A 17650-nucleotide genomic window follows, 5' to 3' on the forward strand; every position below is an offset into this window, starting at 1 on the left:
CTAGGGTAGGATTTGAACTCAGGTACTCCTGACTCCAGGGCCAGTGCTCCATCCACTGCACCACCTAGCTGCCCTAGTTCTCAGTCCTTTTTTTAAAAAATCTAGTTTTTCTCACTTCCTTTTTTTATTTTCAATTTTGTTGATCTGCTTTACTTTCAGAATTTCTATTTTGCGTTTAATTTAGGATTTAAAAAATTAATAGTGATTTTCAAAAAAATTTCATTCTCAGTTTATTCTCCCCTTTTTTTGTTGATGCATGTGTATGGAGATATAAAATTTCCTCTAGGAACTGTTTTGGCTCATACCAAAAATGTTTTGATATGTTGTCTAATTTTTATCCTTTTCTTTGATCTCTTGTTTCAGTAATTAATATATATATATATATAAAATTTAGAGTTGTATTATTTAGTTTCCATTTAAATCTAAATCCTTTATTTATTAAAATTGTTAGTAAAAGGTGTGCTTAATTTCTTTGTTCTGCATTTGTTGATGATTTTTTAATTTCCTGTGATGGATAAAGATAACAATCAACTGAGAAATATGTGTATTCTTTATGATTCCCATTCAGTAGTCATTGAAATCTATCATATCTAACTTTTCTAAAATTCTATCCATATATATATATATATATATATACATACACACACACACACACACACATTTGTATATGTACATCTATATGTGCACACATAACTTTATCTTTTGGTTAGATTTATCTAAATCTGTAAGGAGTGCATTAAGTTTCCCCAATTTATTATTAATTATTATTTTTCTGGTTTTCTCTAGTTCAGTTAATTTTTCCGTTAGATATTTAGATGTTATTTCATTTAGTTCATTCATCTCTGTGTGTCTGTTGTATGTATTCATGTATCTTTGGGTGTATTTATTATTGATATGATTTCATTATCCATGATATTTTTAAGTATTATGTAGCTTCCCTCCTAATCTCCTATGTCTATTTTTATTATTGCCTTATATAAGATCATTATTGTCACCCTTGATTTTTTCTTTAGAGGAGTGACATAATAGTTCTATTTCACCCCCTTAATAAACCTATGTGAATCTCTATGTTTCATGCTTATTTCTCTCCCTCTCTCTCTCTCTTTTTTTTTTTTGCAAGGCAGATGGGGTTAAGTGGCTTGCCCAAGGCCACACAGCTAGGTAATTATTAAGTGTCTGAGACTGGATTTGAACCCAGGTACTCCTGACTCCAAGGCCGGTCGGTGTTTTATCCACTGCGCCACCTAGCCACCCCTCATGCTTATTTCTTATAAACAATATATGTTTTGAATTATACTTTCTGATCCATTTTGCCACTCTCCTTTATTTTATGGATGTGTTTATTCCATTCTCATTCATGATCATAATTGTTAGGTGTGTTCTTTCCACCATATCCTATTATCACTTTTTTCTCCTTTTGTCAACATTAATTATCTAAAATTATATTGGTCTTAGCTTAGTTCTTTATCCTTCCTTAGATTGAGGTCAAATTCAGACCTCATTTTCTGAGTTTTACCATTCTTTTCTCTTTTAAAGTTAGTTCCTCTTCTATTACTGAAGTATGTTTTGTCTTTATCTGTAGATGTGTGTTTATTCTTCTACTTCAAATAAGGGTGATGCTCATGAAAATCTCTGGTCCCAACATGATACCTATATAGTCTTTTTTTTTTCCCCAATTACATGCAAAAATAATTTTCAACATTTATCCTTTTGTAAGCTTTTGAGTTCCACATTTTTCTACAATTCTCCCTTCCTTCCCCCCTCCCCATAGCAGTGAGCATTCTGATATAGGTTCAACATGTATAATCATATTTAACATATTTCCATATTAGTGATGTTTTGAAAGCAGAATTAGAACTAAGGGAGGAAAAATCATGAGAAAGAAAGAAAATGTATAAAGCAAGTTGTAAAAAGTGAACATATATGCTTTGTTTTGCATTCAGACACCATAGTTTTTTTCTCTGGATGTAAATAGTATTTTCTATAACAGGTCTCTGATGCCTTATATAGTCTTCTGACATGTCTCAGTAATAAGAAAAAATAAATTCCTTCTCCATCATTTTTTTCCCTAGTAGATTCCTGTTCCCTCCCTTTCCGTTACTCTTTTTTAAAACATTTTTACTTTTTTAAAAATTAAAAAATTTTCCCCCCTTTTTTCCCCTTTACTCTTAAATCAACAAAATAGCATACAATTCCACCAAGTCCAACCTTTTTTTTCTTTGCTATATCTTTGACTCTTGAAAATTGTTAGATTTTGAAGGGACAGTGGTCTCTTCCCCTAAATTAAGATGTAATCTCTTATCTTTATTTTAGCTACTTCAAGTCATTAAAATAACTACTTTTCTAGGCTCCCCTTGTGTCCTATGTTTGTTTAAAGATTCCTTCCATCTCTTATTTCCTCAACTGGAATGTTTTTTCTCCTGAAAATCCATATATTTTCCCCTATAGAATTATTCTCGATTTTGCAACTATTGTCTTCTGGTGCTTTTTCCCAAAAAAAGCACCTGTTCTTTTCAGTCAAATCAGTAAGCATTTATTTATTTTTTATTTTTTTAGGTTTTTTTCCAAGGCGAATGGGGTTAAGTGGCTTGCCCCAGGCCACACAGCTAGGTGATTATTAAGTGTCTGAGGTCGGATTTGAACCCAGGTACTCCTGACTCCAGGGCTGGTGCTTTATCCACTACACCACATAGCTGCCCTGAGTAAGCATTTATTAAGCGCCACAGAGCCCTGTGGTTGGGGAGGGGATGGGGAAACAAAAAAAGGCAAAAACCAGTTTCTACTCTTTAATTCTACTCTAATTGGTCTAAAGCTACAGATAACAGAAATTGAAAATAATTAACAGATGGAAGGCACTAGAATTAAGGCACTTGTAGAAGATTGATTTATCTACTAGACATTTAAGGTTTATAGTTCTTGGTCCTGGAGCAGCTTGACTTTGGACCATACTGCTTTCAGGCGGGATTTTTTTCAGGCCCCTCAATAATCTGCCCTCTGCCTATTTCCTTATGCTATCACCTGCCTAGAGGTCCAAACTTCAGGGTTCAACTCCTGGATAACACCGCCTTCTGGCTAGTCTCCTGAAATATCTCTAAATCTTGTCCTGGTTTCCATGTTCTCATGTATCAGGAGGCCTCAGCCCCTAGACTGGCCCTTGCTTTTGATCCTGTCTCCCCATGCTCTTTGGGAGATGGGGAGGGGCGGCTAGGTGGATAAAGCACCAGCCCTGGAGTCAGGAGTACCTGGGTTCAAATCCGGTCTCAGACACTTAATAATCACCTAGCTGTGTGGCCTGGAGCAAGCCACTTAAGCCTGTTTGCCTTGCAAAAAAACTTTAAAAAAAAAGTCTTTAGGAGATGAGGGTGCTCACAGCTGTTTTCCTTTGGGTTATTTTTTTCACATGGTTCTCTTCATTGCTAATGGTGTTCCTCAGGGGAGTTATGTTTGCCTAGAAATTTTCATATAACCGTTTTAACTGGAAGTCTTCCAATCCCTTTTCTGGTCTTCCCTTACTACCCACATAGTCATCCTTGCCCCTAAAATAGCTTAGCTCATATGGAAACTGGGAGGATATCTTGGCCAGCCACAGCAAAGCTGGCAGTCAGAGGGAAGAAGGATGTTGGAATAATATAATAACCTAGCAAAAAGACACAAGGAAGTAAATCAGATCCAATCTTTAGCATCCCATTGTAGGAGAAAGCAACTTCTTACCACATACTTAAAATGATCCAGAAAGGGGTGGGATTTCAGAGAACTATCTAGTCCCATTCTTTCATTTCATGAAGACACTTGAAGCCCAGAGAGAAGTATTTTGCACAGAATTACATAGTAAGTCATTTGAAAAGCCAGGCCTAGAATACTATGGTTGGCATTTTGGCCACTGGTCCTGGCTGCCTATAAGCAACACCATACTGGTTTATGAACCACAGTTGATAGAAGGAAAAACTATTCCATACTGGTTCATAAACTACTGCTGATAAAAGGAAAAGCTGTCATGGAGAGGGTTAACGAAAGAGGACAGGAAAAATGAACAATGAGCAAAAAGCTCAAGATGTAAGATCTTGACAGGTTAAAGGTTTCACTTCTCAGGGTGGGTTCTTCAGAGGACATTTCTGTGTTTCCTGGCACAAGGCCTGAAATTCTGGAACCTTTTACTATGGAATAGGGGGTGGGTGACTTAAGGCATGGTAATAACTCACACTTTAAAAATTATTTTTCCTTCACAACAGCGCAGGACTCCATTTTACAAATGTAGAAACAGGCTCAGAAATTAAAAGACATAGCCTTAGTCACACTAGAAACCAGGATTTCAATCTATCCTGATTTTTTTTTCTTAAAAAAAATTACAGCTTTTTAAAAAATCACTATCATTTCCTAATTAATATTCCATGATCCAGTAAAAAATTTCCATAATAATAAATGTTTATAGTCAAGCAAAACTCCCCAGTACATTGACCTCATCTGAAAATGTCCTTTTTGAAATTGACCTCATTTGAAAATGTCCTCCCACTCTGTCACCTGTGGGACAGGAGTTTGGATTTCCTTCAAAAATGAATAACAAAAAAAGAACAGATTCCTACATGCCACAGAAACTGACATATTTGACTTTCTTATTTAAAGAAAGTAGAATGACTGCCCATTTGAGCCCCTTTATTGCTGCAATCAGATCACAGTATATTTGTTGAAATTCAATGACAGGGTCTACCATAGGACCTAGTCAGAAGGGGCAGAAAGTTTCAGACAATACAGCTAACTGGGTAGCAGAGAAAATTAAGCTAAAGATCATTCAGTCTTGGAAAAAGGGATGTTTTTTTTTAAGGATAACGCATAATTTTATTAGGCAATGGAAGCTTATTGGTTGTTGTCCAAATTTGTGATCTTAGAATCATATGATTTACGAGTTATAATGGGAAGGGAACAGGCATTATGTTAAATATTTTAGAATATATCTCATTTGATCCTTACGACAATTGTGGGAGGTAGGATTTAGCGCCTCCTTTTATAGTTGGGGAAACTGAGGCAGGCAGAGATTAAGTGGCCACTCAGTCTGAGGCTAGGTTTGAATTTAGATTTTCCTGATTCCATGTCCTTAGCTGCAATCTGTTGGGCCACTTAGCCATAAGGGAACTTAGAATTCATTTAGACTGCTCTCTTCTTCGTATAGAGAAGGAAACAGGCTCAGAGGAGAGAGAGGTTATATAGTGAGCAATCACACTAGGCTTATAGAACCCAAAGTTCTTCATTTTCAGTTTTCTATTTTTTCCATTATGTTGAAGAGACTGTAGAGATCTCACTTTGCAGATAGAGAAACTGAGATTCAGAGAGACCAAGGCCACAAAGATAGGGAGGGCCTCTCTTCATCTATAGCCAGAAGAATGTTAAGTACCATGGCTTAGCATACCAAAGTTTTTGCTCGTTTCCTTGTGCCATCTTGTTGAATGCAGACTATAGAGTATCAATATGGTAGGACATAAAGAAATTCTCTTTAGGTTAGCAACTGACAAATGGTAGGAAGAGAATTCCAGTTCTGGCAATGTCACCATACCATTAAAAATGACCTGTCAACAATTTTGTTGTGTAGCCAACTAAGCATGCCAATATGGTGGCTCCACTGTAGCCACAGAAGTCCAATGATGAATGAGTTACCTATAAAGGAGATGAGAGACACATTGGCAATGAGGTGAGTGAGTTCCCATGATTAGAGTTTGATGTGGAGGCTGAGCAGAGTTCAAACCCCACGAGTTTTACTATATTCTGTGTTCCTCAACTCCAGTGAAAATGCCTTGGATTCTATTGACCACAATGGGTGAGAGAGTGTAGATGAATCAGTGCAAACATATTCTTAATTCTGGACGAATGACTCAAAATGACCTACAAGTGAACAATAAAGTGTCCATAAATAAAAGACCAGAATGATGGTTTTGCTATTTAATAGCTGTGTGACTTTGGGTTAGTGAATTAACTGCTCTCTCAACTTCAGTTTCTTCAACTGCAAAACGGGAATAATTAACAACATTGTAAATCCTACTGTATGTCACCCAGAAAACTTTGTAAACACTTTGCCAAATATAATCTTTGATTGTAATTATTTCCTCACTTTTGTATCATACCTTGTTCTTATCTAAGTGTTTTTACATCTATCGTCCATATGATTATGGTGGCAGAGCGCCACCATAGACTTGTAGCTGAAGCTCCTTAACTCAATTTCCATGTTGCCAATAATACTTGACTACCTATCTCCCAGGTATGTTATGAAGATACAAGGAGAAAATGCATTTAAAAGTGTTTCATAACTGTAAAGGATCACTTAAGTGTTAGTCCTTTAACAGATGTGTGAGCATCATGATTTGGGGTAGGGGGGTAGGGCAGGACATTTCTTTCTATTTCATTAGATAATCACAATATCCCTGCATGGGAGCAGTTGAGAGATTTCTCTGCTTTTTGACAGATGAGAACTCAAGATTTACTCAAAAACTTGTTTTCTGCCACCTGTACCATATAATGTCTTGAGATCTTTTTTGTCGTCTAACAGAAGGAGGGAAGGGGGCAGGGTTTCCAAGATGGGAAACATGTAGTTTCACTTTTTGAGGAATATTTTTAAAGCTTGTGTTTTAACTAAAGAGGGGGAAGGGCACCCTTAAGAAAAGGAGAAAGTGATTTTGCCAGTAAAAAAGTCGAAGACTCAGAAGAGTGGGGAGTGAATGGAAGATGTCACATGTCAAGAACAAGGTGAATGCAGCCAAACCAAATAGGGTTTCCAAACCTTTTCCCCAGGGTATCTATTTAACCTCTTAGATTCCTTTCTAGACCTGAAATTTAACAGTCTTATGGAAGCAAAACTTGAAAGAAAAAGGACATTTTAGGAATAGAAAAATAAATCCATGCTTTTTTTTGCAATTGGTCCCCCATAGGTGAAATATTTTCTTTCCTTTCTTGCCAGTATCCATCAAAACCTGACTCAGATGGCACCTCTTTCAAGAGCCTTTTCTTGACTGATTCAGTCAGTTTTTCTCTCATCCTCTTGATATTACTTTGTATAACTTTGTTTATATATTTACTTACTTGTATACTCATAGGCTGTAATATAGGCCCCTTTGGGCAGGACTATTTGCTTTGCTCAGCAAATAATAGATGCTTAAGGAAGCAAGCATTCATTATGCACCTAAGACTATGCTAAGTACTTATCTCATTTGGTTCTCAACAACAACCAGAGTAGGTAAGTACTATTATGACCCCCATTTTGTGGATCATACAGCTCAGAAGTATCTTGAGTCTGGACTTGGACTCAGGTCTTTTTGATTATAGACTCAGCACTCTTTCCACTGTTCCACTGACAAGCTTAATAATTGTGTGTTGAACTGAATTAAACAGTCATATAATCAAGATGAGCGCTATATTACCACATCCAGAAATCAAATCAGTAAGAAGACTTATAGGGGAGTTAGGTGGTGCTGTGTTAGGAGAACCTGAGTTTAAATCTGGCTTCAGACACTTAATACTTACCTAGCTATGTGACTTTGGTCAAGTCACTTAACCCCGACTACCTTGCAAAAACCAAAAATAAAATGAAAGGTAATTTAAAAAAAAAAGACTTAAATTTTCATAAACCTAGGCAATGGATAAGTAATGCTTTCTGACTCATCAAAAGACCTGTTTCCATTAAAAAACTTTTAGATTTCTTAAGTTTGTAAGGACCAAAGAGAGATGGCTTTAGGAAAAAAGGTTTTGTTAGAAAGAGAATATTTTAGAAACATGATGTTTTGTACCAGCAACTTTTAATTAGCTGGCAGTAAGGACCAAATATCAAAGTGAAACCAGTCAAGTAAAGGAAAAATGACCTTTCAACCACAGAAAATGGAAATTAGAGAAACAAACCCAAGGAATTGGGACAGGAAAATTTATCTTCCCAGTTCTTAAGTTATGATGCCACTATAATACTACATTGTTTTGGGAAAAGCAAAACAAAACTAGGTAATCCTTTAAAATAGAATAATGTTACAGGAAAACAAATTATAGTAATCCCTTCTACATTGAGGAGACTAGGGGTACCAGCAGCTCTGCAGTCTGGAAAATCTGCATAAAATTTTTGGTCCTCCCTATATAACAGAGAAGTCTGAATTATCATGGCATTAAAAGATAAAATATGTTGATATTATACTATATTCCACTTGTACTTCATGCATTTCTAAATCTTTTTAGTGCTGTCTGCTAGCCTTCCTGGGTCATCTGCAGCTTATGTAAAACTCCCCCCCCCCCCCAAATTCCCATTTAATTTCTTATGCTAATCCTTGATATATCAAAACCATAGTGGGGAAAGTTGAGATGTGGAAGGGCTAACTATGGTTTTAATGATTTAAAAAATTTATGGAGGATAAAATGTCCTTAGCTCTAACAAGTAGGTGAAAGAGAAAATACTTCAGGTATCTATGTGATCTTAATGTAGAGCTCCTATTTTACCTCTGAATGGGTAACTGTATGGTTTTGAAGGTCTTCGGATGGCTTCTCAGATTCTCCCAAAGCCTTTTTCCCTTTGCTGAGGCTAGATATTTCACCATTAGAAATCTCTACCTTTAACACAAGACTGCTTCTGTTTCAGGTGAGGTGAAAAGACCACAGGTCTTTAAAGATACCTTAAAGTTATATCACTGTGGGCAAGTCATTTTTAGCTATTTCTGTTAGTTTCCTCATCCTTGAAAGGGGTATGATGATGAGGAAGATGATGATGATATTTGTATACTCTGTCAATAAAACTGTGAAGTTCAAATGAGATAATTGAGAAAGAAGATTTGTAATTTTAAAAAAGATGAGATTTTTTTTTTTTTTGGTTACAGACCTGTTATTTTATTGATTAACAGAATTGCTGTGGATTCCTTCTTCCTTGGCAGATCAGTGATTTTCTTTTAATTTACTGTTAAAAAAAAGACCTGTGAGTACGGAGAAATTAAATGACTTCCACAGAGTCATACATTTAGCATGTGTCTGTGAGAGGGAGTCCTACAACTCTAGTAATCCACACTGCCTCTTAATTATTGTTAGCAGTTATTTATTCCTTAATGAGTCAGTTGATCTGAATTCTTTACTAAGGGACAGTTTGGATTGGGAGAAGAGCTTCTGAGAGCACAGAAAGTAATATGAGAAAGGTAAAGACAAACTTCATACTTTGGTATGGAAAAAACTAGGGCTGTCCATTGAAAGGGACTCTTCCCCATCTTCCAAATAGAAGATTATAGGAGATGGCAAAACAGATTCCAGACTCTCCCTTGGATTCCCTGGCAAGTCTCCCCACTTTCAGAAGGGTGACTTGTCCATGTGGTTTTTCAGGACCAGTATTGGATTAAAGGGGAATAGTTGGCTTAGTAGAAATGAAAGGAATAATAGGATTATAGATTTAGCCCCAGAAGGGGCATGAGGTCACCTAGTTCAGTCCCCTCATTTTAAGGTCCCTTTGGATAGTAATGAGAGAAACATTGAACCCAGTTCCCCTGACTCTAAATCCAAAACTTTTCCTACTGTACATTGCTGGAATAAAGCTCTAATTTTTTCCTAGACCTCAAGTTGAGATTGTCCCTTCTCCCCAAACCAAGATCTCATTTCCAAGAAGATCAGGGAACTAAATTCATTTCCTCAGTATCAGAGTGACAGTCATGGAATGTTGGAATTAGAATGAAAATCAAAGATAATCCATACCAGGGTTGCTTAAAACTTTTTTGGGGAATGGGGTAATGGTTCTTTGGTGAAGTCAATGGCCCCTTTCTTAGAATAATGTCTTTAAATAACTGAAGGAAATGCTGGCTGTCAGAGGTTAGTGAAAATAAAAATGTAATTTCTTCTCAATTCGATTTCAAGTTGCTCACTGAAATCTATGAATTTCATGGACCATTTGAGACTCTGTGGATGGATCCCTGGATTCCCCAGGGAAGGGAACAAGCATTTATTAGGCACCAAGTGCTTTATAAATATTATTTCATTTGATGCAACAATTCTGTGAGGTATGTGCCATTTTAAAGTTGAGGAAGCCAAGGCAGACAGAGGTTAAGTGACTTGTCCAGAGTTATACAATTATTGCTGAAACTAGATTTGAATGAAGATCTTCCTGAGGCTGGATCCAGTGCTCTTCTCTATCTATTGTGCTAGCTGACTCCCCTCCCTCTAATCTTTATTAATCCCATCCTTTTAGAGGAAAAGGAAACTGAGTCCCACTAACTGCCACTCCCCTGATCAAGCAGCTTCCTTGCCTTCATTTTGATATTAAAATTGTCAACTGGACAGGAACCAGCTTCTAACCTGGGACTGACTGGGGTGGAAACATAGCGGACTAGAGCCAGGAGAGTTAGGATACAAACAAAAGTTTAATTAATTTCAGAGTGAGGAAAATGATGACCAGGAGAAGGAAACCCCTTGCTCCAGAGAAGGAGGGGTCATTTAAATGCATGAAAGAGCTTGGTCCACATCACAGTCATTCTTAAATCTTGAGAGATGTCTCAAGTCTTGGGGGGGTCTTGGTCACCCTGTGGGGCACAGAACCAGAGTTCTGTGACAGGAACAGGAGAGCAGTACCTACCCATGACAAGGAACAGAGATTGTGAAGGTGTGATGAATGATGCTGGGAAATAAAGGGAGATAAATTCATTAGTGAACATCTGATCCTGATCTAAGCAATATACTTTGCCAGAGTGAGGTTATTCTAGGGTGCAAAGGATTGGTTATGCCAAATTCAGAGCATAACCTGCTGAATAGGGTCTTAGAAAACAGGATATCTCCAAGATATTTTGACAGAATAGATTAGCAACCTGTTAGTTTGGGATTTGAAGCCCTTCTTCACAAGCTGACTCTTATCAACTTTACATGATTTATGCTTTCCCCTCAGTAGAATGTAAATAGCTAACGTTTATGTCGTGTTTTAAAAGTTTACAAAGGGTTTGACTTGTCTCAATAGATCCCCACATCAATCCTGTCTGGTACTGTGCTTTAATTATTCCCCATTTTAAAGATGGGGAAATGGAGGCTGAAGGAGAGGAGGGAATGATTTAACCAGGGTCTCATTGCTGAAAGGTGCCTAAAAGCAGGTTCAGACTGTAGCCCTTCAAGTGTAACAAATTGTGCCACCTAGCTGTCCAAATGAGTTTCTGAACATTAAAGACTTTGTCTTTGGTCTCTAACATGTAGAAGGCCTTCTTCATAAATGCTGCTTGGATTGAATTGCATTCTTCAAGGTCTCACACAACTAGGAAGAGCAAAGATTCCTGACTCCCAAATCTGTCTTCTTGCCCCTGGACTAAACACTTTTAACTATTTCCTTATAGAATGAGATTTGGGAGAGTTGGGGTGAGAATGGGTGGGTGAGGTGGGGAATTGGTACTGAGGAATGGCCAGCTCCAAAAATATTTTCTAACTCCCCCATTCTCACCCCCAACCTGCTTTTGACCACTGAAATTCTGACATTATAAGAGGCTTATTTCTTCAATTTAAACTTTTGCTGTCTCCTGATTGGTCCTTTCTTAAAATGTAAACAACCCCAAGAGACCACAGATTCACTGGGAGTGTCTAACCTTTATTTCATATTTTAGTGATCATACTGTAAAGTTCGGTTCAGTCCAACTCAACAAATGTTTATAAGATTTATACAGAAACACACAGGCCCAGGGAGCTAACATCCTGGAGTGCTAGTGAGAGGTTGTATATAGATACATATTTATGAAATCAAAGATCTCATGTGCATAGATTAAAAGATAACTTGTGTAAGGAGAGTGAATCAACAACTGGAGGGAGCTAGAAGGAATTGGTTGTTCTTGGAGGAAGAAGTATCTGGCCCTAAACCTGATTAGATAGAGCATTGGACCTACAGAGTCAGGAAGATTTGAGTTCAATTGTGGTCTCAGATGTGTTTTATCTTTGTAACTGTCTGCCTCACTTTTCTCAGCTGTAAAATGAGGATTCATAAAAGCACCTAAAATGAGGATCCAGCACATTAAATACTTACAAATAAATGATGAGAAGAAGTATATTCCCAGGGATGGAGGAAGGCTTGCCCAAAGGCAGGAGATAGTTAAAAATTTACTGAAGCATTTACTTTTAAAATTCTAAACTCAAATTCCAAGAAAAAAACATTTCCATACACATAGCCCAGCACAAAACTGAAGATTCTATATGAAACTGGGTTTCCATTTCATTCCCTTTGCTTTTTAAGAGTTTATAATAGGGGTGGTTGGGTGGCACAGTAGGTAAAGCACCAGCCCTGGAGTCAGGAGGACCTGAGTTAAAATTTGATCTCAGACACTTAATGATTACCCAGCTGTGTCACCTTGGGCAAGTCACTTAACTCCACTAACTTACAAAAACAAAAAAGTATATAATAAATTCTAGGAGTTACTTTCAAAACTACTCGTCTGTTTCCTTCTAGGGAATTAGATAATATTCTACTTTGACTGGAACATGGGGTATGGTGGGGAATAATATTAACTTAAAACTGGGAAAGGCCTGTTGGCAGTAGCTACATGCTAGCTGAAGAGTTTTCATTTTAAGGACAGGGAGTGGATAATGGTTTTGGGGAGAAATTGTAATTCTTCCATTCTTTTAATACTATACAATCCTTGAAAACCCATGGGTGTCCTCCAGTGACACTACTCAGTATAATAGAGGCCATATTTGATATTAAGTTGGTATCAGTGTAGCCCCTCAGTCTGTCCATCTGTTTTCCCTTAGTTGCATCATGATTGGCTCATTTCCTTTCCCATTTTAGTTTTCCTGGATGGGAAATGGGATCTGATAAAATAGGTCTTTAAAAGAAGCTGACTTTGCCAGTCTCTTAACCTGAACTTGGTGCCTTAGTTTACACAGTTGCAAAATGGAAGAGATTATCACAGCACTTTTTTTTAGGTTGTTTTTTTTTTTTGCAAGGCAGTGGGGTTAAGTGGCTTGCCCAAGGCCAGGCAGCTAGGTAATTTAAGTGTCTGAGGGTGGATTTGAACTCAGGTCTTCCTGCCTCCAGGGCTGGTGCTCTATCCACTCTGACACCTAGCTGCCCCAGAACTTTTTTTTAAAATCCACCTAGTAGTGAGTATAATTGGTGAAGTAACCTGATAAAGTCTGCAAATTACTTTGCATACAGTATCTCATTTGAATCCCTCTAGGCCATTCTAAAAGCTCAGCATACACCTGGTCATGGTTTTCCTCTTTTTACTGTTAGGAAAGTTCTAACGGACTTGTTAGAGCCCAAGGGACTTTACCGGCAGATATTATTGGCTAGGTGATGTTTGAACTCAGAACCGCACTCTTTCCATTACTTTTTGGTGCCCTTCTAATTCAATTCAACAATAATTTATTATGTGCACACTCTGGACAAGACACTGTGATTTAGGTAATAAACAGTATGTAAGGCTCAGCATAAATCCCTGTTTTATTCTTACCTAACTGGGAAGGGAAATTAGAATGAGCAAGCATCCCCTTCTGGAAGAAATCAATCTGGGTGATACAAAAAGAGGCAAACACTCTGTGCCCTCAAGGAACTTGCAGTCTAATGGAGGAGACAACTGGCAAACTACCAGATGGATCATATTTACTAAATATTAAAAATAAAAACTATCAATAGGGGATAATTAACTGAGGGAAGTCACTAGAAATAAGCGGGGTTGGAGAAGGCTTTAGATGGAAAATGGGGTTTTAGCTGGGACTTCAGGGAAGCTTTGATCTGGGAGGTCGAGAGGCCCGGGAGCCAAACTGCAGTTCATGCCTTTGTGATCTCAGTTCCCTAAGCCTCAGTTTCTTCATCTGTAACTCCCTACTCTAAAGCCTTATTAGGTCTTCAGAATCAAATTTAGATCCATGAGTTAATATTGGTAAAAGGCCCAGTGAGGGCCATATAGAATTCATTCCCCTTCTCCCCCAAGAAATGATTATTTTCTAATTATTATAGCGTTCCCCGAGGTCCGAGGCACGGCCTAATCTCTAGCCCGCAATTTTGTTCCTCTTTAAAATTAAAGGGATTATTTAAAAATGTTTTTATCTGTAGAAGGGACGGACAAGCTCCCTTCCATCCCCAGCCCGTGGTGGAGCCCGGGATGGATGGGCCGCACGGCCGGGCCGCGCCCCCTGCGCCGGGCGCTCGCGGTGCCTCAGTTTCCTCGCCCGCAGAATGGGGGTGTTCCTTGGAAAGCGCCTTGCGGACTGCCCAGCGCTTTCGGAGGTCGATGGCAGCAGTACGTGGCGATGGCCCCTCGGGGGGCCCGGCCCCGCGGGCGGTGGGCACGCGGCTGGCGGCTGGGGGCTGTCTGCACGTGGGAGCCCGCCGGTGACCGGGAGTAACCCGGGCCCGCCCCCCGCCCGCCGGGGCGGGGGCGGGGGCGGAACGCCCGCGAGTAACCCCGGCCCATTCACCTCCGCCGAGGAAGTTGCCGGGGGAGCTCCGCGGCCTCGGGGCGGGGCGGGGCCGGGAGGCGCGGCCGCTGATTGGCGGAGGGGGATCACCTCATGCTCCCGTCCTGATTCACAATTCCAGGGTTCACTTCCTCCCGGAGGGAGCGAGAGAGCGGAGGGGGAGGGGAGGGGCGGGGCTCCGGGCGGGGCGTGTCCCCCCAGGGGGGGGGGGGGGGGGGGGGGGGAAGTGCCTTCAAAATCCCGAGGCGGTGACAGCCCGGCTCGGAGGCTGATCCGTGAGGGGCGTGCGCGCCGCCGTGCCGAGACCCCCGCCAGGACGCGGGCACGTGGGCAGGCGGGAGGGGGGCCGGCGCCATGGACTGCACCTTCGAAGGTATCTCCCTTCTCCCCCGCCCCCCTCCGGGGCCCGCCGGGCTTTGCGAGGGGAGGGGGCGGCGGCGCCGCAGCGTCTGCACCGGCCCGCGGTAGCCGCAGCCGCCCCCGCCGCCCTGGGACTTGGGGGGTGTTCGGGGTTTGGGGTGCGCGTGTCGCACCCCGAGCGAGTGGGCCTGTGCGCTTCCGCGGGGCGCGGGCCGCCGTGATCCCCCAGCCCTGTGGGGGGCCGGGGCGCAGGCCTCGGTTTCCCGAGGCACCTGGGGAGCCCGCGGGCATTGTTTCCCCCACTTTCTGCAGGTGAGACCCACGAGGAAAGGGGAGCCTCGTGGGAAGGGCCGGGTTTGTGACACTGGAGGGTTTGCTTGCCAGAATTTTCCCTCTTGACTCCAGAAGAGGCCTCGAGAGCCCGGGGCCCTCCAGAACTGGTCCGGCAAGGATGCCAATAAGTATTTCCAGGCTTCGGAACTTTATAACCAACCCGACCCCATCTGGGCCTAACCAGGATTAAAAAAAAAATTCCTTCCCAGTTTCAAATAAATCTGTTAAACATCATTCACGAAGTTCATGTCCGTGCAGAAGTTGTCGCCACTGACCCGAGGGGGTGGTACTGGGGGAGGCAGGATAGGCTGCAAGGAGGACCTAACCGGGCCGAGTTTCAGACCCACAAATACTTTTTGCCTAGTAAGTAAGAAGTCTCCGTGGAGAATTAGGGTAGAGCCTTGGCCCAGCTGGCAGAAGGAAGCCTGGGCTGCAGAGCAGGGTACAGTTGTGCCAGAGGCTCCTGTTGCACAAATGAAGTATTTTCAGCCAGCTGAGAGAGATGTCCTTTCCTTCAACCTTGATCATACACGGGGAGAAAGGGCAGGCAAGCAGTTGGGTCTTGGATTTATGAAATGGCCAGGGGAGAAGAAAGAGAGCAAATAACATATCAGGGGAAGGAATAAAGAGAAGGATGTAGGTCTTTCCCAGTCATTGAGTTTTAAATGCTCTCCAGAGGATGCTCCCTCCTGTTCACTGATTTTTCCCCTCTTGAGCTGAGAGTCAGGAGACCTCGATTCTAATCTTGCCACTCATTAGTTTTGTGTTCTTGAGCGCGTCCCTCATCAGCTTCTGTTCCTCTTTTGTAAAATGGCAATACCAGTCTCACAGTGCTGTTGTGAGAATCAGATAAGTTAGTGAATACAAAAATTCATGTGCAGGGAAAAGATACAATATAGCAAGCAGAGCTTATTTGTTTTGAATTAACTCAAGCTGAAAAGGGTTCCAGACCGGGTTGCAGCTAGAAGGACCAGCCTATTTAAGTGTGGGTGCCCATATCTACCCAGTAGGGCCTTTAAACATAGCCCATTTGCCAACATGAAAGCTGTACCAGGGTTGACCCTTCTCTTACATTTGTCACTTGGCTTTACTGGCCCTATTCCCTAAAGAAACTGCCCTTAACCTGAGCTGAAAGTGCTACCTGGAAAGACAGGGTGTATAGATGAATTGAAGGATAGTAGAGGTTGAGGAAGACTCACACTTGAAGTACCCAGAGCAAATTGTTCATCTGCCTTTGGGCTAACATAACTTTCCAAATCTCAGAGGCTTAATCTTCCATGCAAGTTATTTCCCTCCTCCCCTCCACCACTCCCAAGTCTTTTAAATAATAAAAATACCTTATTCTCTGTAGACTTTGGAAACTAAAAGTGCTTTCACAACATTTTATTCTTCTTGAAGTAGTTGGAAAAGCTAGGTAGGGAAAGTACATTTTATAGAGAGGCAAATAATCAGGTTTAGCATTATTTCGAAGATCATACAGCAAGGAAGTGGCAGGGCTGGGAATTTGAAGACCTTCTGTTCTACTATTCTACCACCAGAAACAGAGATGTGATATTTATTCCCCACTCCTGGGTTGTCTCCATAACACCCAGCAGGGGTTGAATGATTTGCATCCCAGCTGCAGACCCCTAGTCCTGGAATTAAACTGAGAGTGCTTTGTGTTTGCAAAGTTTTGCATCAAATAATAACTAAGGGAAGGACACCCAAGAATCAAGGATGTGTCCTTTTCCAGGTAGAAGTTGTCTGCCCAGGGTAGACAGCCCATATTATATATATTCAAAGACTCAGGGGTGATTTCTGAGAGCTATCCTGGGCAAGGTCAGAACCCCAAAAGGTTGAGAAGCACATAGAGGCATAGTAGAAGAACCAGGAGAGCCCATGACCTCTGTCTGAATCCAGTTTGAAATCTAAAGGGGAAGGGAATATCAAGAAGATGAATTTTGCCATTGTCTGCTAATCTAAGCCAAGTGAATTTTCTTCTTTGCAAATATGAAATTTCACAGCCAAAGTTTGTTACATACCAAGCACAATTTTTTTTTCCCCGTTTTGAAGACAACTAGGGTTATAGCTTGATTAGGATCACAGTGTCTGAGGCCAGATTTGAATTCTGATCCTGACTCCAAGGCCAGTGGTCTATCCAACTGCTTCGAAGTTAAGCAAGCTCTAAGCTGCACTGCCAAAGGGCATTTAGAGTTACTCAGCTTGTTGCTGGGTTGACCACATTCAAATGATTAGATCTTTAAGGGAGTCAGCAGGAATTAGCTCACTGGATCTGGTTTCTGGACCTGTCTCTTTCACTAAGTAAACTGTAGTCTTGGTCAGGCCTCCTAATCTTTCTGTGCCTCGGTTTCCTCTTCTGTAAAACGGCTTTTATTTCGTGACTCTAAGTAAATGTGTAAGAAAGTATACTAGATGGGAGAACGGAGGATAAACATTTCTAGAATAAAGAAAACAATCTTTACCTTCTAACCAAAAAGAAAGATAGCTTCAGAGATAGATAGTGGAGGATGTTAGAGCTGGGGGGGAAACAATCATTTATTAAATACCTACTGTGTGAGAGATACTGTGCAAATATTATATCATT

At 40.7% G+C, this 17650-nt stretch overlaps 1 protein-coding gene across 3 annotated transcripts in view; it reads left to right on the forward strand.

Moving 5' to 3' along the window:
* Positions 1 to 17650, forward strand: part of SREBF1 (sterol regulatory element binding transcription factor 1) — a 61892-nt gene that overhangs the window by 14206 nt on the left and 30036 nt on the right. The window contains exon 1 of one of the 3 annotated variants that reach the window (XM_074208588.1): positions 14620 to 14746. The exons of the other annotated variants lie outside the window; for them this stretch is intronic. Within the exon in view, the coding sequence (XP_074064689.1) occupies positions 14728 to 14746 (19 nt within the window). The 5' untranslated portion in view covers positions 14620 to 14727. Of the gene's footprint in view, positions 1 to 14619; positions 14747 to 17650 lie in introns of those variants that run through there. 3 annotated transcript variants of the gene reach the window in all.

Source organism: Macrotis lagotis, chromosome X, assembly GCF_037893015.1.
Source record: "Macrotis lagotis isolate mMagLag1 chromosome X, bilby.v1.9.chrom.fasta, whole genome shotgun sequence".
Taxonomy (NCBI): domain Eukaryota; kingdom Metazoa; phylum Chordata; class Mammalia; order Peramelemorphia; family Peramelidae; genus Macrotis; species Macrotis lagotis.